The following is a 24,683-nucleotide window of genomic DNA, read 5'->3' as shown; positions in this document are numbered from 1 at the left end:
TCCATATGGAGAAGTTTGGCTTTGCTACTCTACTGGTTTCTACAAGCACCTCACTGCACTGCTGACAGCTAAGCCTAAGCCAACACAAGCCAAAAGGCCACTCCTTGGAAGGAGAAGGGTTTTCCAAAGCCTCCCCGTGCAGCATAGGGAAAAGGAGAAAATGGAAAAACACTGTGTGAGAAGGAACAAATGAGAAGGACTGAAGCCACAATGGACAAGAATAAAAATGAGAAAGGGGAGGAAGGTGAGAAAAATATGGAATGAGAGAAACTGAGAAAAAGAAGGTTAGAATAGAGTGAAGATAAGTTAAACAAAAAAGTATAAGGGATTTGGAATAGGAAAAACAGCTGAAGCTCAGTGATTGAGAAGACATTTCTACAGGTTGTTTTTGTGCTATCCCCTCTGTGTGGAAACAAGCATAAGATATGTGGTGGTTACATATTCCTCTTTACCCTTCATACTTAGATCTACAATAACATGCTCTCCAAAATGATATCTGAGCTTTGCTTTTTTCTTCCTAATTGAGAAAAAGCTGAATCTCACCACCGAATTACTCAGGATTAATTTTAACTCAAGTAAATGTATTGCTTTCAGTCCTGTCTCTGGAAGAAACTTGACTGTAATTACCTGGATAACTGTCTCTACACTGAAATCATATGATTTTTGTATAAGTGGTAGAATTGACTGTTGCAGAATAAACCATATTTTTGTGACATCCAGTGTTATGAAAAGGAGCCTTTCAGCATGAAATAATCACTGGTTTGTCAGTCTTCAATAAATCAACAAAGATTAGGAGGAATGGGAACAGTAAAACAAACATTAAAGAAAAAAATCAAACTGTTTTTCTCTTACACTGCTGTTCCAATTCAGTGCTGGCCAAGGCTTCTGTGGCAGAACACACGACGGTCAAGGGCTGAAGTGCCTTTATGGCCCTCCTGGTGTAGGAAGAAGGCAAAACCTGGACGTAGCATATACTATCTGCTCTACTTGTTTGTATGGCCAAGTCCTGGACTAGACAGATCCAAGCTGTTGTTCATCTAAGAGCATGGGGACATTTTGAGTGTTGCAGTGATTTAATACCCCAAGAACATGTTCACAGATCTGGAATTGAGATCTAGTATCTTGACTGAAGATCCCAGTGTTTTGTAGTATCATGAATTCACATCTTTAACACATACACACCCAGGTCACTCAGCCAGGCACCATGAGGCAAGAAGAGGGGGATTTCTGTAAGGGCACATCCTGTGTGGATTTCAGCAGTTACCTTGTGACCAAAAGCTCTGTACAGCACTCTGTGTCATTCCTAGTGTCTGAAATTATTTCCTATACATAAATGCTTTCCATCTGTGGCCTAAAACTCTCACTCAGGAAATGGAAAACCTGACTTCATAAATCATCTTTTGCCTGAATGAATGTGAATTTGCACACCAGGACAAGACTGCAGTCATGTGGGAACAGAGAATCCTGCATACCAGGCTCTCCACAACCCAGATGGATTAGAGCTGCTGTGCAGCTAGAAATGTAAAATTAACAGGTCACAAAGGAATGGAGCCCAAAAGGCAGCTTGATTACATGTTGTTTAAGTGAAGACTCTAAGCCTGCAGCTGGGAGGTCCCATGGCTATGCTTCCTGCCTGTTGATTTATTTGACACAAGACAATAGTTAAGAAAAATAAAAAAAGCACCAGGAGGGACATTAAGGGTAATGCTCACTATTGTAAATTCCCCATTTGCCTCCCCTCCTAACTGCTCAATGATCCGCCTTCAATGAAAAAAAAGGGTTTTCAAGCCTCCTTCATAGTTTGAGGTTGAAGACACTTTGTTGGACTGGGATGTGATTGCTTCATCTAAGAATTGGACAACCTGCATCCACCCATCTCAGGGTTAAAGGAGGAAGGATTTTGCTGATAAAACAGAGAGTGTTTGTTTGTGGGACTTTTTTAGGATCTCAAATGTCCTAAAATATGATGTAGGTGCTTTCACAGCCAGCTCAGTTCTGACACATGCTATGCGATACATCTAGTGATTCCTGGGATCCCACCTTGCTGCCTGACTATTGCTTCACGTTTAAACTATGCAAGTACCAAAAATGGTTCTTTTGGAGATAATTCACTTCTCCTTCCCTCAATCAGAATCACCACGTGCAAAGGAGGAATACAAATGACAGAGAGCTTCCTACCTTTTAAAAATTTGCCAGCAAGGTGGGAACTACCTTTTGAGAAAACAAAGCATTGTGCTAAACACCTGAAATCCTGCCACAAACACATTTACTTGCTTTGATTTGACACTAGCTATTCTTTGATCCCTTCTGATTGAAGAAGAGCTGTATCCACGATTTCCACAATAGAAGCAGATGGTCTACCAAATACAATCAGCTTCTTCTTTGGAGAACACTTTATATTTTAATTTAGTTCCCAATTGTTCTTAATAAGGAAGAAGAAAGGCTTCCAGCTGAAGCACCACATTTCTTTGAAACCTTGAAGGAAGTGACTAGAAAGGCATGTTTTAAAATGAAGCAGTTAAACTCAATGTTTGTTCAATGCAAAGAGTCAGCACTTCCTATTCAATGTCTTCCTAATTGCCCCTGAGGATCAAAGTCTTTTGAATGATTGCCTGTCCATTCAAATCATTAATAGATGATCATTGGCCCCTCCAGTGCTACAGTAGCTTGTAATTTCTTGCAGGAAAGGGAAAATGCAGTTTTAAATGGGTATATTTAAATATTTTTATGCTTTTTTAAAGGAGGATATTTTTAAAGTGTTAACCTATAGAAAGTATAGACATCAAAGTGGCATGGCTTATCTGAGGAGCTGACTGCTTAAACACCTTTGGTCATTTCCTTTACCATTTACACTAATTTCAAATAGAGTAAGAAGTGGAAAGATGGACCTCAGCTGCTATTAGGCAGCCACCTGCAACAAAGAAATTTATTTCAGCCCTCAAAGCTCTGGTAGAATTGGTGTTACACATGCTCAGGCCTTTCTCAGTAAAATAATATTTTGCCTTCTAGATATCCTTTTTGGCAGAGACAGTATTAAAATAAATATTATGGAGATATTTCTTCAAGATCAAAGTCAATTATAAGATGGTCCCACTATACCTCTAAATGGAGTTTTAATTTGTGTATATAATATTAGAAATAATCGATTTCCCACTGGGGTATTCACTTCAATTAGAGAAATGAGGACAGGCAGCTCTACCAGAGGGCCTCTTATCCTGCTTTGCATTTACTAAAATTCTGGGCTAGCCTGTTGTGGACAGTATAATTTTACAAATGCCCTTTCATTACACACATATAAACTGTGAGGCACTAATTAAAAATGGTGTCATTTACATAGGTAAATCCATTAGCTCTCTCATGCTTCCTTCCTTGTTATCTCAACTAGAAAACTTTCAGAGAACCTATCTTCCAAAAATAATACAATAATTTGCCCAAAGACTAAAAACCACAGTTTGCTGCGCAGAAGTCACAAACGATATCTCTCTTATTCTAAAACCCCACCCAACAGAGGTGGGATCACAGTTTAAATCAAATATCCCAGTTTAAGCATGAAGATCTAAATATTGCTGTAGAATTTGATGTGCGAGCTGATCTCTCAGATGGCTGCCTGCTCATCTGTCCTTCTGAACATGAACATGATTTTATTATAGTAAGACAAGTAAATGTCTTTGAGACCACTGCTTGTGTTTTAATCCTAAAATCAGCTGAAAACTGCATTAGTGTTATTAGTCACTATGCACATTCTAAAAGCACCAGAGCCCCAGTTGGGCTGTGCTAGTTGATATAAGAAAAATTAACAAAATGGCAGTCTCAGAATCCCTTGATGTCCAAAGCACAGGTTTAACTTGAGCTTTACTTAGCCTAAGTAAATCTGGTGACTTCAAGAGGATGATGGAGGTGTTTAAAGTTCAGAACAAATTTACACATTTTGTAGATCTGGGCCAGAGTGTTCAACAGCATTGTCAAAACTGAGCTCTAAAGCAGAATCCTGTCAGCCTTGAGCCTGCTGGAAGAGATACGAAGAAATTTTAACTGTACCAGTGTTCAGGAGTATTTTGTTGTTTTAGCTGCTTTGGATGACAAAAGCACAGGTAAGTTTAAAGCAGGCTAGGAATGTTTTAGTTTATTTTCTAGTTTTTCTTTACATATACTAGAAAAACAAACACTCTTTGAAGGGGGGAAAAAATCCTTTTTTTTTTTCTGTACAAAAGCTTGGCAAATGGATACAAATGCACAGTCTGAGAAAGTGGATAAAGTGGTTGACACAGCACAATTAACAGCACAATAATTTTTGTGTCTGTCCAGCGACCATGAGCAAAATCCAGCACAATGCTTTCAGATGCTATAAATCAAAATGAAAGGTTCAGATCAGTGTAAAAAGCTCTCTCAATAACAAAACACAACCTGATGATTTGTTCCCTTGGACTTAGAACTAAATCCAGCACATAGACTAAGGCAAGTGACAGCAAGTGCAACCCACAGTGTTCTAGAAAGACCCACAGCCATCTTTATATTTAATTTTACCTAAAAAAAAGCAGTTGCTAAAAAACCCTGAAGTTTGCCAAGTCAAGCACTCAAAAATGAGCAAAGAACAGAATTAAGATTGCTTTTGTGATTTTACATCAGCCCCTGTATGCATATGTACTCTGTAATAGCCTTTAATTCCCTCATCACAGGCTATTTTTTTCTACTGGCCCAATGCTGAGCAGAACAATTGCACAGAAATTACCACTCAACCCTGGCAACTCCAGCATTGTAGCACATTCAATTGCTTTCTAGGGATGCCATATGTGCAGTCTGCTTGGTAGCAGTAGGAGGGGGTTGGAAAGGGAAGGAACAATCGGCATGGACAGTTTTGCTACTGCACTCTAACTAGGTCCCTACTGAGCATGTGTGAACTCAGATTTTCTAGTTTTGTGGTAGCCAGCTCAGGGTGAATCAGAGGTGTGATAAAGTACACACCATTGCTTATTCTACCTAATTAAAAAAGAGGTGTCACAATTCTCCTTCACTTCAGTACTTCTGCAATATAAACAGAGAACAACAGTAGATCCAAAAGCAGAATTTTGCCTAAATGAGTGCCACATCACCTGGTGGATCCACATGCCTGCTCTCACATCTATTTAGGCTATAGAATCACAGAATCATAAAAGTTGGAAAAGACCTCTAAGATCATCAAGTCCAACCACTAACCCAGCACTGACACGTTCACCATTAAACCACATCTCCATCTGCCACATCCATGTGCCTTTTGAACAGCTCCAACCACAGCAATTTCACCATGGGCAGCCTCTTCCACTGCTTGACAACCCTTTCAATGAAGAAACCTTTCCTAATACCCAATCTAAACCTCCCCTGGTGTAACTTACAGACATTTTCCCTAGTCCTATCACTGGCTGCCTGGGAGAAGAGGCCGACCCTCACCTGGCTACAATCTCCTTTCAGGCAGTTGTAGAGAGATGTAAGGTCCACCTGAGCCTCATTTTCTTCAGGCTAAACACCCCCAGCTGCTTCTTATCAGACTTGTGCTCCATCCTTTCCCCACCTCTGTTGTCTATCTCTGGACATGTTCCATCCAGCACCTCAATGTCTTTCTTGTAGGGAGATGCCCAGACATTCCCTTGTGATAACTTAGGCCATGATAATTCTGGTTTATCATTAAATACAAATGTAAGAAATTGCTTGCTCGGGGGCACAACACACTGCTTTGCCCCTGCATCCCCAAAGACTAAGTTGACAGTAGTGAATTAAACAGTACTAAGCAGGATAACTTGATATTCTGTAACATTTATTTGTTAGAAAGAACTCTACCCATGGCACTGGCTCTCATCAGCCAGTACCTTCCAAATTCCTGTGCACTGTTCAGCTGGCAAAGACCAGAGATCATTCTTAATAGCTGGTTTGGGTCTGAATACCCATAGGAGTTTAACAGTAGAGAAATGTATCCCTTCTGGACCAGTTGGGTACCTAGAATGGTCCCATGTATATGTTCCACAACCTGGAGTATCCTATGACACAATATGACTGGGGAAGGTATACTAAAATCAGTAATTTGTTACTAACCATCAAGATTAATGCTGTTTGGAACATCATTATGCTTAGATTGAAGGATTTTTTTTTAACCAAAAGCCTCTGGAAACTCTTTTAATGCTTGATTTCATTATGATTTCTGCCATAATTGAATCGGATTCTCTCCATTGATACTCCAATTAGATTTTCTTTTGAAATACTTAGGGTAAGCATAGCTATCATTTCTGCCAACTGCCTGGTTCTCATTTGCTTTTTAAAGAGTTTTTTTTCACAATGAAGTGATGCTGCAGTTGTACTGGGCAAGCAAGGTGAGATGCTGCTGCTGTTTCACATGCTACCATTATTTGAAAACAGCCAACATATCCTGTTCTCATCATCCGCCTAGGCAAGAGCTTCTGAGTGCAACAGGGACACACTTGGAAGTTGAGGTATGATAAAATCAAATGGAGAGGAAGATAGGAAAAGCTAGAGATGATGGGAGAGTTTATAGGCTAGCAGTGAAACACAAAGATTCAACAACCTCTGCCTATAGAGCACCAGAGCCTACTATCTCAAAGGGAAGTATGGAAGTGGTCCTTCCAGAGCTTTTGTTTCAGCATAAACAGTGCCTTGAAATCTTGACAAAGAGGAAAAGAGTGGACTGGACATTCTGTTCATTATTTTACAGGTCATCAGGATGTTACCTGAGCAGTATACTTAACAACAACACCTCACCCTATAAAGATGTCTATCTACTACATAACTCAATTTTAATTACAGGTAAAAACCTCTGAGAATACATCGCTGCGCACATTCCATAGAAATGTATAACCTGGCTGCAAAAATATGCTAGAAAACAATGGGAGATAAACACTAAACTATAACCAAGGAGCATTCTTCACTGCAGTGACATCCCTAATTGAGATTACTCTATGACTAGTTACCCACAAAAACGTTTGGTATTTAAAAACATTGAAAAAGCCCATTACGGGAAACAATTCTTTCTGTCTCCACTTAACTGCAATTAAATTCCATTATTTCACACTAATTAGTATGGAATAAAAACATGGACTCAAAGAGAACTCCTTCCACAAGACATATAAAGATCCGTAAAACTGATTTTTTCAGCATCTGTGTGCAAAGGTCAATCTAAGTCGTGAAATAAAGATTATAGCAGCACATCTGGGCCACTGTCATAAAGACAAGGCTAGCACTTCTGGAGTCAGCCTGCTGTTATTTTCTTTTCTGGGGGTTTAGAGCAACTATAAAACCTCACTAAAAGCAACTGATAAAAGCTTATGGGTTGAGAGCCTGTATCTGACCATTTAATAAAACCAGATGGAATTACATTAATCTCTCCTTGTATTAAAGATTCTTAATTTTAAGGAAGGATCAGGCATCTAAAGGGCCAACTAATGTGCGGTTTCATGGCACACTGATGCAGACTCCCAGATCAGATGGAGCCCACTGGATGCATAGCCACAATCCACTTTCAACTGGTTAAATAATCAGTTATATTGGTGGTCTACTTCTGAATGGAAGTCATTCTTCCAGTGATCCTGCAATGATGAAAGAGGATCAGACTTTGACAAAAGGACCTATTCAATCAATGTCAAAATAAAACAATACGAGGAAATAAAAAAAAGTAACATATAAAAGCCAGAACAATAGGGGAACAGAGAGTAATCTATATAAATCTAAAGCCAGGGAGAGAGGCAAAAAGAAGCTGAGGACATCAAGAAAAAATACATGTCTTGAAAAAAACCTACAGAACAATAGAACTTTTTTTAAAGTGTACTGAAACCTAGCAAAATGAGCAGCAATATTGATGGAGATAGGGAAATTGCTAATAATATTTTAGTAAAGACTGAAGCATTCAGTAAGAATTTTTGTTCTCGTTTTTGAAAATAACTACAATAATGCAATAATTTCACAGGAAATAAGTTTTTTTCTGGTCCATTAGTAACCAGGAATTATACTGAAGTACATCTATTTAAGGACAAACATTTTTAAATCTGCAGGCTCATTTAACTTGTACCCAGTAAAGAAGAAGGAAGAATCTGACTCACTGATTAATACTGAACCAGCTTCCAAGAAATTAGAACAAGATTACGGCTCTACAAATATTTAAGAAGGGAAAAGGACAGGATGCAAGTCACTTGGTTTGGGTAGTCTGATATCTACTACAGACAAAATAACAAAAACCATAGAATTGAACTGATAAAGAATAAAGAAAGTCAATGCATGGTATCTCAGGCCAACCATATTGCTTTTCTGAAAAACAGATCTTAAGAAACAGTTACTCCTTCTTTGAAAAGATTACAGCTTAGTAAGAGATGTGATTTAGTTTGATGTGATTAAACAAACAAGCATTTTTGAAGGCTATAAAGACATGTATACGTGTATTTAAAAACTAACTGAAAGACATTAAAATTATCACTGCTGTTGAATAATCATCACATTAGAATTTCTTGTGAAGTTGAACAACTGATAGTTAGCCTGAAATTATTCAACATTTGCATCAGTGTTACGTAAGTAAATATAAAATCATGGATCATTAAACATGTAGCTCAATACTTCAAGTGAGAAATACAATCATGAGGGCAGAACAGAAAAACAGAAGAGCAGGGCAGTAACTAAATCTGAATGATTCAAACAGTGTCAATGGTCAGCCTATATACTTTGGATAATGGACCAAAAAATGTCCATGAGATGGGACAGTGGCAACTGGAAAGCAGAGAGAGCAAATGACTTAAGGAGTAAGAACAAGAAAATGCTGTACAATAATATCCTAGTGTAACTTTTATAATCCAGAAAGACCTAATGGGATGCTTACACATATCAGCTGGGAAGAAGCCAGCTGAAGGACGTATGTGACTTACCTATGTAAAACAGGTAGAGTAAGTAGCTGGGGTTTGCTGGGCTTCGACGTGCAAAGAGGTCAGTCTGCATGATGTGATAGTTAATGGATTTTAACTTACTGAAAATTGAGAAAACAGCTTTAAATTAAAGTTATGGGAATCCTTAGGCTTCTTCCTGCCTCCAATAAACACTGAAGTAGTCGAGAAAAGATGTAAACTATCCCAGTATATTTATCAGTGTAGACTCTGAAGAAGTACTAACCACTTTGCAAAGCAGAAATTTTGCCACCAAGATCAGAACATATTGTCATCACATGGATACCTACATTTTAGTACTTCCCAGTTTCCACAGACTGGGCAAGTCTGGCAAAATAAGCAGGTCTGCAATATCCCGCTCCACTTTTACAGTAATATTTTCTTGCAGAAGTGTGTCTCCTTTGAGTCCAAAAAGGGAAAGGAAGCCCGTGAAGGGTCTAGAGAGTAAGTCCTATGAAGAGTGGCTGAGGGAGCTGGGGCGTTTATCCTGGAGAAAAGGAGTCTCAAATGGGGGCCTTATTGCTCTGTACAGCCACCTGAAAGGAGCTTGGGAGGGTCAGCTTCTTTACCCAGGCAGCAAGGGACAGGACAAGAGGACACAGTCTCAAGCTGTGCCAGAGGAGGTGCAGGCTGGACAAGAGAAGAATTTCCTCATGGAAAGGGTTGTTAAGCAATGAAATGGACTGCCCAGGGAGGTGGTGTAGTCACCATGCCTGGAGGTGCTCAAGAAACAACTTGACCTGGCACTTTTTGCTGTAGTTTATTTGACATTGTCATGTTCCATTGAAGGTTGGACACAATGATCGTAGAGGTCTTTTCCAGTCTAAGTGGTTCTGTGATTCTTTCAAATGCCTATCCATCATTTCTCTAATCACAACACTTTTAAGTTCAGGTTACAAATCTTATTTAGATTGAAACAGTGAATGTTCTTTAATGGAGTTTCTATGGCAAGGTTTTTTATACCCATCTGAATGAATTGATCTTAACAATAATAAATTTACAGTGGCATCTTGTACCTTTATCACTTTTATTTTCAGGCACAATAGCGGATACATCACTTGTACTTCCTTCGCTCTAAATTATAAAGCTAAGAGTAGCTGCTATGCAAACATACACTGGAAAATTCAAAGTAAAAAAAAAAGATGCACACAATCACCTAATAATACAAAGAGCTCTTGAGGACTTTGCAAGTGATAGAAAATAAAAGATCAACATTATAATTCATACCACCATGTACTTAAAGCTGCAGCAAAAGACAACAAAACAGGCACAAATGTAAGACTGAATGTAACCCACTGCAGTTTTAACTTACACAGAATCCTAGAATGCTTTGGGTTGGAAGGGATGTTAAAGAAAAGAAAACCATCAAGTTTCCAACCACCCTGCCATGGGCAGGGACACCTTCCACTAGACCAGGTTGCTCAAAGCCCCATCCAACTTGGCCTTGACCTCTTTCAGGGATGGGGCAGCCACATCTCCAGCAACCCATGCCACTGCCTCACCACTCTCACAGAAAAAAATTCTCTCCAGTGTCTATCTAAACCTACTCTCTGATTGAATTTTGTGTCTTTCTCTTTTCTCCAATAATTACTCTCCATGTGTGCATGCATTTTGAGAGGGGCAATGCTAGTAAAGAGGTGGGGCTGAAGCATTTGAGTCATATTTCGTTGTGGAACTGGCCAAGGAAAGTTTATTCTGCCAGACTACCTGAGGCAGCTTTCCTGACCTCACTGCTACTCACCAGCCTCTTATAAATTGTACCCACAGCAGCTGCCCTTGCTGTTTCTCTAACATAGTGAAGTGTGACTGAGGTGAACACGGAGTCCTGTGACCTTCCCATCTCTCTGCTACAGAACAGAAAAGGCAAAAAGATTTCTGCAACTCTACACATTTTTGAGTAGTCAGAAAGACTCTTAAACTGATGGCATCTCTCCATGGGATTGAGACTATTTTCATGCCTTAGCCTTTCTGAGAAAATCTACAGGGGCAAAATTTGTGACACAACAACAAAAAAAGATCATCCAAAACTGGATTGAAGAGTTAAGATCTGTCATGACTTATATTTTATCTTCAGTCAGGTCAATTTCCAGAACCAGGAATTTATAAAAATACATGCAGATTTTTCCAGCTCCTGTTGCAAACACTGGGCCCAAGGCCACTGACTGTGTCTGCATTTGAACCAGTGCTGAAGGGAATGGAGTTGCTGCAGATTAAGAGAAGCATGCGCACGAGAAGAATAAGACCCATATTTCCTAAATGTCAGTGGTGTGAAAGTAAGAGCTACATGTCATCTAAACTGTCCTGCTTAGTGAGGGAGGCACTAACCTTCTCACCCCAGTGGTGTTTGTCTGCATTTGGTACAATAAGAGCCAGCTTTAATAGAAAAAACCAAAACCCCACATATTCAAGTCATACTACACAGGAAAAAAATGTAGTGCTGGCTCGAGATGGTGGTTCAACTCAACCAGTGTCCTGGAATGTAGTTTCACAAACATTTACAATACACAAAATATATCACTGGAAATACTAAAGCACCTTTTAGACTGGATCTGACACTTTTATTGATTAAGGGTAAAATTAAGTAAACGAGTATGCAGTTACTGAGTGAATAGAACACAGTGATTTTGTGAAAACGTGAAGGAACCAAAAAAGGACCTCAATGCTCTGTTTGAGGCAACAGATTGACTTCATAACATAAAGGCCTTCCTAGAACAGATTGTTTAGCTCTCATTTCTGCCTTTTATCAAAGACAAGATGGAAATAGCAAACTTTCAAAGATTTTGATTTAAAATCCTTGTAAATCAAAAGAACAAATGTCAACAGTAGCAAAATAGAACTTAATCTGGGATCAGAAAATAATTATTAAAGCAGAAATTGAAGGTAGCCTGTTGGCAGGGTAATAAATTGCTTTATATTTATTTATAACCTTAATGTCAAGGTATAAATGTAGGATTAATAGATATGGATCACGTTTAATAATTAAGCATTAGCAACTTTCCCTATTGATCTCTTACTATGTAAACACCATGGTAATTGGTACACTATACATCCATAGCTAACTAATTAGATTTCTAAGAGCTTTGGAGAGCTGCTTTAAATTGGGTTTGCTCCTCAGCATCAAAGAATCATGGACAAACAGAGCTAAAGCTAGCTTTCGGGGTGATTCTTAGACAATAAAAAGAAAGACGCTTTATAAAACACATCATAGTCCTAGCACACTTTTACTGTCAAAGCATTTTGCCTGCAGCAAGCAACACTGTTCTTCAAGTGAAGCTGCATCTGTACAGACTTCAAATGAACACAGAGCTGAAAAGTAGAGAGCTCTGACTCCAATAAAAAGTCTGTTTTGGCTTCATAATATATTTTCCAGCCCTAGCTTTAATCTAAATCAAATGCCCATCTTTCTTGCTGTTCATGCAATGCAACCGCAGCACATGCTTAAGTATAGGAAAATTGCAAGTGCCTAACACCATCAAATTGCACTTCCATCTAGTCTGGAATCTACATCAGGGAGAGGATAATAACTTCTGTTTAAACAGCCAGAATCCATTCTCCATCACTAATTAATTCAGAAACTGTTCCACAGACCTAGCCAAACAGCTGCTGGGCATGGAGATCTGGACAATCAGACAGGTATTTTCTGTTTCTAAACTTCCTCCCAAGCAGTACAGCAATGTCAGAAACTCTTTACAATGCTCTGCTAGCAGGTCTGGCATCTATAAGGTACAGGAACTGCTGGCAAAGTATTAGCATAGCAACACACCTCGTGAGGTTGTCTCTGCCATTAGAATCTTGCTAGAAATTAGCTCTCCAAGGCAGAACTCAATGATGCTATACAGACCTCACCAAATCCCAGCAAAAGCCAGGAAAATTTTTCTTGTCTAGCTGTCCATTGAATGGACAGTCCTAAAATGGGGAATTCAATTTTAAAGTCATATCTCTTCAGGAACTCCTGGAATAGCAAATTTGCAGGACAGTTCTGAGCTGCTCAAGGAGAGGCCTTTGATTTCAATGGTTCCATCACCTTAATGTTGCAGCCCTGATATGTCCCTGCTTTTCTCCTTGGTGTTCTCACGGCATGAGACAAACTTCTGTGGAGCTTGTGGGATTTGCATAAACTCTGTGTGTGCAAACCACTGATGGGCACTGTCACCACTGCTTTGGTATGGTGTCTGACTCTTTGAAAAGGGGCAACAAGTCAATCAAAAGCTGGTTAATTCAAATGAAAATCAGCTTCTGGTGTTTAATACACTCTGTTACATTTTTTTGTCATTATCTCTCCAGACCAGTGACTCAGCACAGTAAAACCTTCCCCTTGATCACAGTGTTGACACATGACGGCAGCCCTTCAGCTGCCATGGACACCTATTTATGTCTCCTCTCCTCACTTTGAAACAGCCCAGCAAGATAAATGAACCTCAGGCTGCTAAATGTCATAAAGACTTACATGAAATAATAGAAACTCTGCCTTTTCGCTTCAAACAAATGATTTAGCAAGTTCCCCAGGTGAATTTCAAAAAGAAACTGGCTTCAGCAAAAAATTTCAGAAATGACCGGTGCCTTGTTGTTTCCATGAAGCCCTGCCAGCCTCAGATGGGCGCCCACCACAGTTGTGCCTGAGCGTCTGTCACGCAGGAAGTAGCAGAGTCTCTTCAATATGTCTTTAGCTCCACACTTCTACACACAGGCAAGGCCTGCAGTGGGCAGTTTTTAATATTTAAACAGAAAACTGTGACAAGCCTGATGCCGTGAGGAACATCCTGAAGGCCTATATACCACTCTGAAGCATTTACATTATCTAACCAGTGTACAAAAAACCAGATTAAATGCCAAGCTGCTGCAGTGAGACCCAACCTAAAGTCCATTCACTTAAGTGGGAATCTTTTCAATAACCTCAGTTTGCTCTGGAGGATGAAAATGGTCATTAAAAGACAACTTCCATTTTAACTAACAAGAGCAGATGGAAAGCAGTCAAGTTCCCAATACCCAGACTGTTACACAGATTAGACCTTTTATTCATCACTAAGTTATACCTTACCACTCAGACTGTCCCCATGGCATTGAAAAGAGCAAGGTACTGCTTACATGAGAAAAATTATCTGTAAGAAAATGAAGGGGGAAGAAAGCCCAAAATTGAAGGAAAAACAGTAATTTGTTTGCAAACAGACCAGGTTACTTGGAATAATAAACAACCTCCTATTAAGAATTACATAGTTCATATCAAAATGCAAAATTTCTCAGTTTAACTTAGTGAAAGTACATTTTGACTGTCTCATTCATTTCTTTTCTTTTGGGTTAGGTGATAAAATTCTCATCTGCAACTTGACAGGATGTAAAAAATAATTACAAATGAAAAGGTTATTCATAATTTTTAAATGAGTTAATTAGTAAACCCCGCCAGAATCACTCATTACAGTAATTAATAATTGATTATACTTGAAATTAAACACAATTTTTCATCAAAATCTAATTAAATATCTGCCTTTTTTCTCGTTGATCAGAACACTGGGTCTGGTAGAGGCAATCTTTGCTAAATATGTTTATGCTGAACTGAACTGTTGGATTTGATTTTTAATAATTGGTAGTTCCTTTAGAAATTAGTAATTATGACCCTTAATTACAGTGGTTCAACCTTTTCAGCATTTCTGGAACCTTGCCAGCCATCCGTGGTGTCTGGCAAATGCCAGGGAAATCACTTCAATGGAGAGGATAAAAAAGATGGGAGGGCACTCACTGGACCTTCCTTTTAACAACATTAACTGTGGCTTTAAGCAGGCATGTGATCTTTTGTGAACTCTGAGACAGGGTTCTGAGTTGGAAAGCAGCAAACCAAACTCCTCTCCATCTATCAACCAGCACACACCTCCTCCTCCTCCTCCTCCACAATGAACTGGCACTGCTATGCTGAGCTGAAATGATTCTCCTTTCTCCTCCAATACATGGAGATTATGTCCAAAGGAACCATGTTCAGGACATAAGGAGAATGCCAGACAAATGAGAAAGGTGACTCTAAATGTACAGAGCAAATGATGAAAACTGACTGCATATTTCATCAAACTGCTGCTGATTTAATGTTGGTTAATTAATCATTCCTGTTTCTCTTACAGGAGCCATAAAAGTGACCAGAGTATGATGCAAGGCAGAAGTGGAAAAGTATCAGTCATTAAAGAAGTGTATATAAAAGGAACACAGTAAAAGCAATCCTTTGTGGTGGTGCTAATCATATTCATGTAAAATGAAAGCAAAATCTTTCGATCCAGACTAAGATTTGTAATTCTAACCACAACCTTTTATAGATCATTAGCGTACAGGAAGTCACAGCAAAATCAAAAAGACTCATTTGAGCCATGAGAAATGGGCTTTTTTACCCATGAACACAGCTAAAAGTGTCTGACAACTGGAGTTTGCACCACAGACAGTTTAACACAGAAGTCTAGGAATCGACTTTTTAAAGACATTTATAACACACATATCAAAGAGAACTGAAGAAAAAGTAATGGTAACATTCCAGCTTTACAGGCTTAAAAATACAGTTTTCACTTCTAGCAGTTCAATTACTTTTGCAACACACAAAAAGAATGCTTTTTTGCAATGAACACTGACAAGCTGCATAAAACAAAGAAATTCAGATCATGCACAGTTAAAGAAAAATCCACTGCTTTTCCACCCAAGATGCAAATTTCACTAGCAGCACCTACTCTAAAAAGGCCCTGATGAACCACAATCTCAACCCAGTCCTTCTCCATCTTCCTGGTCACCCTGTGAACTCCAATATAATTAGTTAAATGTCACTGAAATGGGTGTGTCACCAAATGATAGAATTAAACCACATTTTTGTGTACCAGGATCTTGGTTCTGACCTGTCCCACCAAAGTCAGCACTGAGGGACCTGGATGTGGCTGGGACATCCTGTTTTAATGGGATGCTTAGAGAAACCCTGGTGGCTTTGCCTCATTCCAGGTACACTTTTTTCTGCAGAATGTAAACAGTCCATGAAATTGAAGGGAGTACAACTCCCTCATATGACTCATGTTTTACTAAGCCCTTCTGGCTTTATGACAGGTGTTAAGCTCCCTACCACAACACTGCAACACAAACAAGTCAACAGATGCCTTATTTACCCATCACTTTGTACCACAGTCTTGACCCTCTGTTTCCCAAACATTAGCAGTACGGGAGGGTTTGTAGAGAAATGAAATAAAAGAAAGAAAAACAAACAGCAACAAGCTTACCTATGAAATAGGCCAGCAGGATCACCAGCGTGACTGAGATGACAATGGCACTCAGAGCAGCACATTTCCAGTTACAGTACTTATAGGGTTTCTTCAGGTTAAAGGCAGGCCTAGAAAAGGTACTTCTGGGAAGGGGCCTAGGGGGAGGCGAGTACACAGTGCTGGACGTCAGGGGATATCCCGGCGACGTTGTACAAAAAAGGGGAGAAGTGCCTCCAGGTTTGAACAGGAAGTGCCTGAGGGAAGAAAGACCAACAGCAAGTGACTCCTCACACAAATCGATGCTGAGGGAGGCGTGGGGTGGGAGAATGGCGACTGCTGCCAGGACGAGGAAAGCAGCTCCACACAATGCTGGCTACAGACACGGACGGCATGCACAAAAGAGAAGAATAAAAATCAAAGGCAAGTCACATAGAGTAAAAGAAAACAAAACCAAAAGAAAAAATCAAAGTGCCAACAATTGCCACAGAGAACTCTTCAAGGGCAGGAGTCCCCTCTGTGGAAGAGCTGGCGTTAGAGTGAGATGAAAACCCCAAGCACAGCTACGACAGACTGGTGGCACGGGCACAACTGGGAGCCTGCTCGCACTCCCACAGAAATGCCCTACGGAGGCTGAAGAGGAGCAGAGGTCAGTTTAAAGAAGGGAGGGCGTTTATCAATTTATTGATCACTGCATGAGAGCGTTTTTTGTGCGGCATTGGTGAATGGGGATGGGGAAAAGGAGCTTAAGCCATTCCATAGCACCCAAATTGTCACAGAGGGGAATATTCACACTGTCCCCATCCAGCAAATTTAAGTGTCAGACAATGGCATGGCTAAAAGCATCAAAGTCCTGTGTGTTGCCAGTGGGGAGAAGCCCCTGCTTCCACAAAGCAGTCCAGTGCACCTTGGATAGAAGGCTACTTTTAAAAAAGTGTGAATTACTGTCAAAGGCAACAGCATTTCCTGTCCAGTGACACATTGGGAGGCACCATATTTTGCCCATTACGACAAACGCAGCCTGAGAGCCAGCCCATGAGCACCTTGGGTGACACTCATGGAAGTCAGCATGGAAAGAACACACTGAAACCCATGAGTTTCTGAAATGAAATGTCCCAGTGGAACTTCTGTCCATGGGAATACTAAATGAAAAACCTGATTTAGGTGGGACATCATGCTGTAAAAGGCATTCAAATTCTGGGAATGAAACCAGGGAAATGGAGTGGACTAATCTACCACCATGCTTCTGTAAAACAAAAATGGAGCTTATGAGGACTGGGAAACAGCCTCAGTGCCCTTTGCAGATTCTGCCACGGCTTATGGGGCCAGATTTGCAGCCAGAGTAAATGCAATCAGCATGGATTCGTGGGAGTCAGTCAGTGGCTAATACCAGATGAAGAAGTGACTCTATTTTCCCCATGAAGTTACTTGTGCCATGATGGGGGGAAACATCACATGCAGAAACATCACAGTGCAGGAAAGCCACCAATTCATGCAGGAAAATGCAACATATAATTTTCCAAAATAGGTGTCTGTATTAATACAGCCATGGTTCTACTGGTACTCTAAGCATGACTGCTGAGCATTAGAGAAAGATTCATTATTTTTTTATTTCTACTAATGCTTTACACAAAAAAGAAAAAAATTACAATAAGGCAGATACTATCCCCTTTTTGAAAAGTATTTCTTTAGATAGAGGTGTATCTGTTCTGAGCAAAGAGGCACCTGCAGTGCTCAAGTACACCAATAAGCTCTTGTGTGAATGATGGCTACCAAATTATGAGCTGCCAAAAAAGATTCAACAGTTTTGGCACCAACTATCAAGTTAAAAGTCCATTATAATTTTAAAGTTATGTGATCAAAATTTGCATAAAGGTGCCAGAATGTTAAAGTCAAACTCCAAGGCTTGGCTGACATACACCACTAGCAGACACTTACTTGTGAGATAATGTATGTGGAAGATATCAGTTAAACAGTGAAGTATCAGGCTGACAGCACAATAAAGGTTTCAGATTTTTATGAAAATTAAATTAATTTTGGTTAATATGGGAGTTGAAATTGCTGTAGGTACTTCTTACAAATCAAAAGAATTTCAAAACAATAAGGGGATAAAAAGCAAATGGCATGCAGTGGCTCACTAGCATATGAATGAGTTTTCCATTAATATGTACAGGACACAATGCTCTAAGCCCCAGAAATTAATTTTTTAAAGCCATATCGGAAGAGGTCAGCAATGGTGTTGCCCTTAAACATCACTGGTGTGACAAAATGCTTTCATGCAAAGATCATAATGACTGTACAGTAAACAGGAAGACCACGTAAGTGTCACATACCCATCATTGTAAGCACCGTCATGTCGGGAGGAGGTGAGAATGTCCATCTCAATGAGGTTGTCCTGCAATGTCTCTAGGAATGTCTGCTTTGCTATGTTTCTACATACATATGGAAACATGAATGAAGCCAGTGAGTCATGCATATATGAAGTGTGATCTTATAAACCACAATGGTTATAGTGCAGTTGTGCATGGAATTAGAATGATGGACCATATATTTATATGTATAAGATGCTACACATATACATATATAGCTTTTTAAAATGTTCATTTCTTTATATATACACTATATATATGCATATACACACATACAAGCACACACGCCCTTGTGCATGTATCAAAAAAGTGGATGTCTTTGTTCAATGCACATTATTTATTGCCAGTGACACCTGAAACCTTCCAAACTCCTGGATCCAAAGGACCAGCCCAGCTGAAATCTGGTTATACTCCTGCACCTGTGTTACAGTAACTCTGAAAAGGGACAGCACAGTATCTCTATCCCACTGTGGCCAGTACCTTGGCAGCACTTTTGCACTTAACTTTCTCATGGATTTCCAGCAAAAATCTGCCACTCCTTTGCTTTAGTTTCATTTTTGGATTTAAGGACTTTTTAGTGTCCAGTTTGATTAATTTATTTCCCTTGTTGAATAATAACTCACTAAATAGAGTAAAATGTAAATTTTCAAAATGTGACTTTTACTTAATATCAGTATTCCAAACGAAAGTCTCTTGGTGATAAGCAGATACAAGCCAGAAGCAGGTTAAGCTGTAACCCAAATTCCAACACCAGGCTATTGGCTATAATCTGGAAAATACAGGCAATAAGGAAGATACTTAGTGCCTGCACATGCAAATGCTTGGGACTGACACTGCATACAGCAGCAATATTTTGCAGTATTTGTCCTCCCGGCATGTTCTTTTATAAGTCACATTTTGACCTACAAATGCTGAACTGCTTTCTACTTTTTGAGGAGAACAGCAGGAACATAAAGAATTAACTCAGAGGCACAGCTGGGAACAAACTGTGTCTTTCTCACATTTGGGCTTGTTTCTCGAGACCCGGCAAAAGAACATTCTTCCCTTGTTTTTTAAAACAAAATACAGTCCTGATTTTGCCGATGTCTGTTTTCAGCATCAAAACTGAATCTAAGCATGAATGTGAATAAATCCCCTGGCAAAAACTAGTAAAAAAAATATAACAGCATTGTGACATTTTATCACTTACGCAGGATTAAGAGCCGAGAGCTTGTAAGTAACAAGAACTCAAACAAGAATTCCTGTCATAGAAACTGGAATCAGGTAACATGCTAAACCAAGAGAAACCAGCCCTGTCACATTATACAAACCTTGACACTGTTTTTTCTAAAATGTTCTCAAACCTAATTTTCATTTCTCTACTGCCTCCTCTTCCTGCTGCTAATGCCAGCACTTGTTTAGCTCAACTCCCTGCTTTTGGAAGCCTTCGGGCTGCTTCGACAGAACAGATCTACTCCTTGATCTGAATGAAAGTGAAGTAACTCCTATTCACAGCTGTGGAGTAAAGTGGATCAACATGCATGAGCTGTGTGCCACAGCACTTGAGACATCAATCCATCCCCAAGTGTTTGCGGCTTCCTTACATTCCCTGGGAATGCAGGAAAGACTGGATGTTGAGTTCAATGCACAGAAAAAAAGAAGCAGCATATGTGCATGCACTGAGCATTTAATGGGTAAGAGGCAAGGCACCTAGCAACACACCAATCAATAAAAGTTCATCATTAGTTAAAATCCATGTCAAACTGGTTCCATGAATTTCAGTTGTGGATTGTCAATAGAACAGAGGAGGGGAGGGTTATACAATCTCGTAATGTATGCATTTGTAACAGACGGGTCCCTGGGTCACCTCAGGGACTGATGCGTGACTGTCCTCCTCATGGAAGGCTCACGGAGCCTGATCCCTTGGAGATTACCTGTAAATCGCTGGCTAGTTACAAAACACTCTCCTTTCTCAGTAGCAGTAGTGGTGGGAGAAATCTGACCTTACATGATTACCACACGAAATTTCCTGGGAATGGAAGTCTCCTGAAAGCTGCTGATTTGTCAACTAAACGTCCATCTAGTTGGCATTTGTTTGCTCCCACAAGGTCTCATGTAAAGGAACAGAAAGGAGGCCACAGAAGGAAGAAGACTGAGGAATAAATATGGGGGGAACTTACCTGTCAGGAGTGACTGCTGAGCAAAGATCTTCTCATCACAACCTTGATAATACATGGCTTTTAAAGCAACAAAAAAGGGAGCAGACAGGAAAAGAAAGAGGAGAAAGGAGAAACAGAGAAAAGGGCGTAAAGGGAAACTAATGAAAAGGAGGGAGAGAAGAGGAGGGGCTCTTCCTCTTGCAACATACAAAATTCTCAGATAGGCTTATCCTGTCAGTTGTATATTTGTGCTGCACATCTCTGCTTGCCCTTGCATTACAATTTAGAAATTTCCAGGCAGTGACAAACCAGTCTGAATTGCCAGTTCTGAAAACTGCCTGGAGTCCACGGCAGTCAAAATCAAGCCACTTCAAACTGGTTAAATTCTGTAACTGCAGGCACATTCCACAGCCTGTGACAATCCTAGTTAAAAAGATGCAGCTTTTTTCTTCTTGTGTTCTCTCTCTGTTGACTAATATGGGATTAAATAAAACCCAATGGAAATACAATTCCATTTTTGACATGAGATTACCATAATCTCCTAACTTCAAAAAATCTTTATTTTTGGATTAATGTCTCTTGGCCAGGATTTATATTTCTACATATTGGACATTTTATTCTCATAGGTTCTTTTTATTTGGTTCTAAAAATCTTTGCAGTGGAGAAGATGGGGAAGATCAGACTCATGGAAGAGGCTGAATTGGGCATCCAAGTTTGCTAAAAAGCTCTGAAGCCCGGTCTTTTATGTCTACACAATTCCCACTGAAGGAAATGGAAGACCTCTGCATGCCAGAAGAGCTGACTGTCAGAGTGGAAGTTAATCCAGATATCCTGATCATCTATGCAGCTCAGCCTACTCTCTTTATGACACCATTATAACACATTTTATTTTCTTAATGTTGTGTAAGTGAAGGAACAGTCAGTAGTGCTCATTTGCTGTTGGCACAAAATTGCATATTTTCCAACATGCTTGTTGTCAAAAAGAAACACTGGGTGAAATTACACCACTTCAACCAGTGTGTCAAAAGCCTCACCATCAGTCTTGAAATGACCTGTTTTCTACCAAATTAATAAAATGGTTAGGCTGAGGACCAAGTACAAATGTGACTGATCTGTGATGCTAGAGTGAAATCATCAAGTGATGCAGAAAGAGCTCTTCGTGCAGGTAGACCTCCCAACTGCCATTTTGATTAACAGCAATATTGTGACCAATCCAACCTGCAACAAGAGCAGTCTGCTTCAGATCTTGAAAAATTTTCATCCACAATGTTTTCACAGAGAATAAATGAGGAGAGCCTTTAAGATTTTGCACTACTAAAACAGTGTATTATCTCTTATATAAAGAATTCACCACCTGGCCAGGAAAAGGTACAGAACTTCCTTCTGAATTATAGAGGATTATCACAAAAAAAGCTGCAGGAGTAGGGCCTAAGTATTTTTTAATGTAATTTTAATAAGAATTACCACATGAAACTCAATGCTTTGGTATTTGTGCTTGAGAATTACTAACACAATATAATTACTAAAACTGTTGCCAAATCACACTTGCATTATTTGCTCATAATTTTGTCTTAATCTTTTGGATCCAGGTTCTTAGTTGAGTCTTTTTAATCAAGCAGTCACAGAGAAATTAATTATCTTTAAATGCCACAAAATGTGATATTCAGGTTGTTTTGGAAGTTTCAGAAGGCCAGCAGATATAGCTCATTCTCAGAAAGACTGACAGATGTGCTCATTTTTATAAAACCATTCTCTTAGCAGAAATTTGCAAAACTAGGTACAACTTGTCCCATGATACAGCTGCAACTATTGCTGCCTCTCAATGAAATTCCTGCAGGCAGTGATGTTAAAAATATTGGCCCTGTCTCAGTTTTCAGTTATTGTATGAATTTTGCTGTCTAAAATCTTGTTGGTTTGAGAAGGTTAGACAAAGACAGCACACCATGTTTTACGCTTGGAAGACTCCTCTGCAGACTGAAAGAGACACCACGTATGGGAGCTAATGACTTCAGCATCCCCAGTGGCTGCTGGGTAGCAAAGGAAATAGAGAAGCAAAACCTCTGGAGAAAGCAACTGGGACTGCAAGTAGATGCACTCACCATCAGATAGGAGGACTGAGGCTGAGGGAGTGTGAGAGTTCTCTTTTCCAGAACCTACACAGAACCTGAACAAAGCTATGAACTACAACAACTTCTTGTTGTACATCCTTGTTACACCCTTCAGGTATTGCATAGGTGGAAAAGAATTTGAGAGCTAAATGGGAACACCATTAGATGGCTGATGCTGGGCTATTCAGTGTTTCATGCTTTTGGAGCAATGTTGAAAAGGGCTGCAGCTGACCTCTCTTCATTAGGTGATACAAGATCAACCTTTCCTGAATTATGTACTATGAAAGGACTGCTTGATAAGGCACAGCTACAAGGCTAAATCTTTTCAATATACTGACTGATTTCAGTTTTTTAAATAGGATATTGATTTATCCTACTACATAGGAAGAAAAGACATTAAAGGAAAATAAAAGAAAGAAAACCAAGAACATTTAAATCTATGATCCTGATTCCAATTATGAATGAGGAAAATAACCTTATAAACAGCTGTTAAAGACAACATTTTTAGTTTATGAAAGAAGAGCAATTTCCTCTTCTCCTAGTCCAAATAAAAAGACACAAGGAATAATAAATACAATGCAAAATGCTTAAGTCAAACACCAGTTCACAAAGTAGGTGGCTGGCTATGCAATGTGTGTATTGTCCATAACATCCTGAGCACATAGAGTCAGAACATTTTAAGTGCTAAAGAAAGTGACCTACCTTGTCTCCAGTGGGATGTTACTGTTGAGTAACCAGTTGTCCTGAGCATGGGCTGGCTCTTGAGTAGTGGCTGGCTGTTCTCCAGAGAGAGAGTGGTCCGTGGGAGCTGGGCTGGGGTTGCTGCGTGGAGTGAAGTTCCCTCTGTTCAGGGAATTGATGGAGGCTGCGTGATGCTGATTTGGGGTGTGAGCATGTGATATTGGAGGAGGTGGAGTTCGAAGTCTTGAATGATTTTGAATATTTGGAGGATGATCTAAAACATAAGTAAAATACTTTTAAGGTTCATGATTTGAGTAGTTCCATACTGGGTTAATCTATGTGCAGACACTTCTAAAAAGTAAGAAGGCTGGGGTGTCACACATCCTAAATGAAAATCAAAAGGGTAACAGAGCTTTGTTTCATATGTTCTACTGCCACAGCATTGATCCCTGAGCCAGCTAGAAAAATAGCTCAGTCTCATGCACAAAAGTTATGAAAGTTTAAAGCACTGCAGAAAGGCTGTCCTGATAGCCAAGTTAACTCCGATGAACAACTGCAGGTTTCAAACTGCAATCTATCTGTGGCACTGATTTGTGATAAAGCATGAAAAATACAACCAGTCTGGATAGATAACACGTTAGAGTCGGTTTATGATGGATATACAGCTCCCAGAGAAGTTTGTTCTGCCCGTTTTGCCTGAGAACTTTCAATAGTTAAGTCAAGAAGAAGATGAAGAATACATTTAATCATAGACTGGGTTTGGTGAAAGCCATAAAAACATGTCAGGGTTATACAATTTAACAAAATCCAGTAGTTTGTACTGTTAGAAATGTACTGAAACTGAGTAAAAAATGCATGTGGCATAAAATCTGCGGTGTCAGGAAAATGAAACAACAAAAAATGAATAAAGATGTTAAAGATCAGTCTTATGGCTACTTTGAGTAAAACTCGGAGTATTTCTTAGCCAAGAGACTGAGGAATACAGACTGAGGAAGATAAACACCCAGGAAAGATGAATCAAGTGCTGACCATATCTCTATTTTTACTTTTTTTTTAGCTAACCATAAAGCAGTTTTTTTCATTGTTTTTTTGGAAATGAAGAAAACTAAAGTATTTGAGGGAACTGGGGGGAGATTGACAGTATAGCACACTGCATATGAGAAACAGGACACATATATCTCTCTACTTTGAGTGGGTTCATGCTCAAAAGTCATTAATACTGTTCACTGGAACAGACTGCCCAGAGAGGTGGAGGAGTCTCCCTCACTGG

At 39.5% G+C, this 24,683-nt stretch overlaps 1 protein-coding gene across 12 annotated transcripts in view; it reads right to left on the bottom strand.

Moving 5' to 3' along the window:
• TENM4 (teneurin transmembrane protein 4) overlaps window positions 1-24,683 on the bottom strand; it is a 1,542,144-nt gene that overhangs the window by 182,599 nt on the left and 1,334,862 nt on the right. For 8 of the 12 annotated variants that reach the window (XM_064720073.1, XM_064720105.1, XM_064720113.1 and 5 more), the window contains 3 exons: window positions 23,435-23,687; window positions 18,451-18,549; window positions 16,139-16,374 (listed from right to left, as the gene is read on the bottom strand). In XM_064720073.1, coding sequence (XP_064576143.1) covers window positions 16,139-16,374; window positions 18,451-18,549; window positions 23,435-23,687 — 588 coding nt within the window. The remainder of the gene's footprint in view (window positions 1-16,138; window positions 16,375-18,450; window positions 18,550-23,434; window positions 23,688-24,683) is intronic. The other 4 variants (XM_064720130.1, XM_064720137.1, XM_064720155.1 and 1 more) reach the window with 1 other exon arrangement.

The sequence above is a fragment of the Zonotrichia leucophrys genome, chromosome 1 (genome assembly GCF_028769735.1).
Source record: "Zonotrichia leucophrys gambelii isolate GWCS_2022_RI chromosome 1, RI_Zleu_2.0, whole genome shotgun sequence".
Lineage (NCBI taxonomy): Eukaryota > Metazoa > Chordata > Aves > Passeriformes > Passerellidae > Zonotrichia > Zonotrichia leucophrys.
Note: the sequence above shows the minus strand (reverse complement) of the source record. Positions and strands in the feature narration are given on the sequence as shown.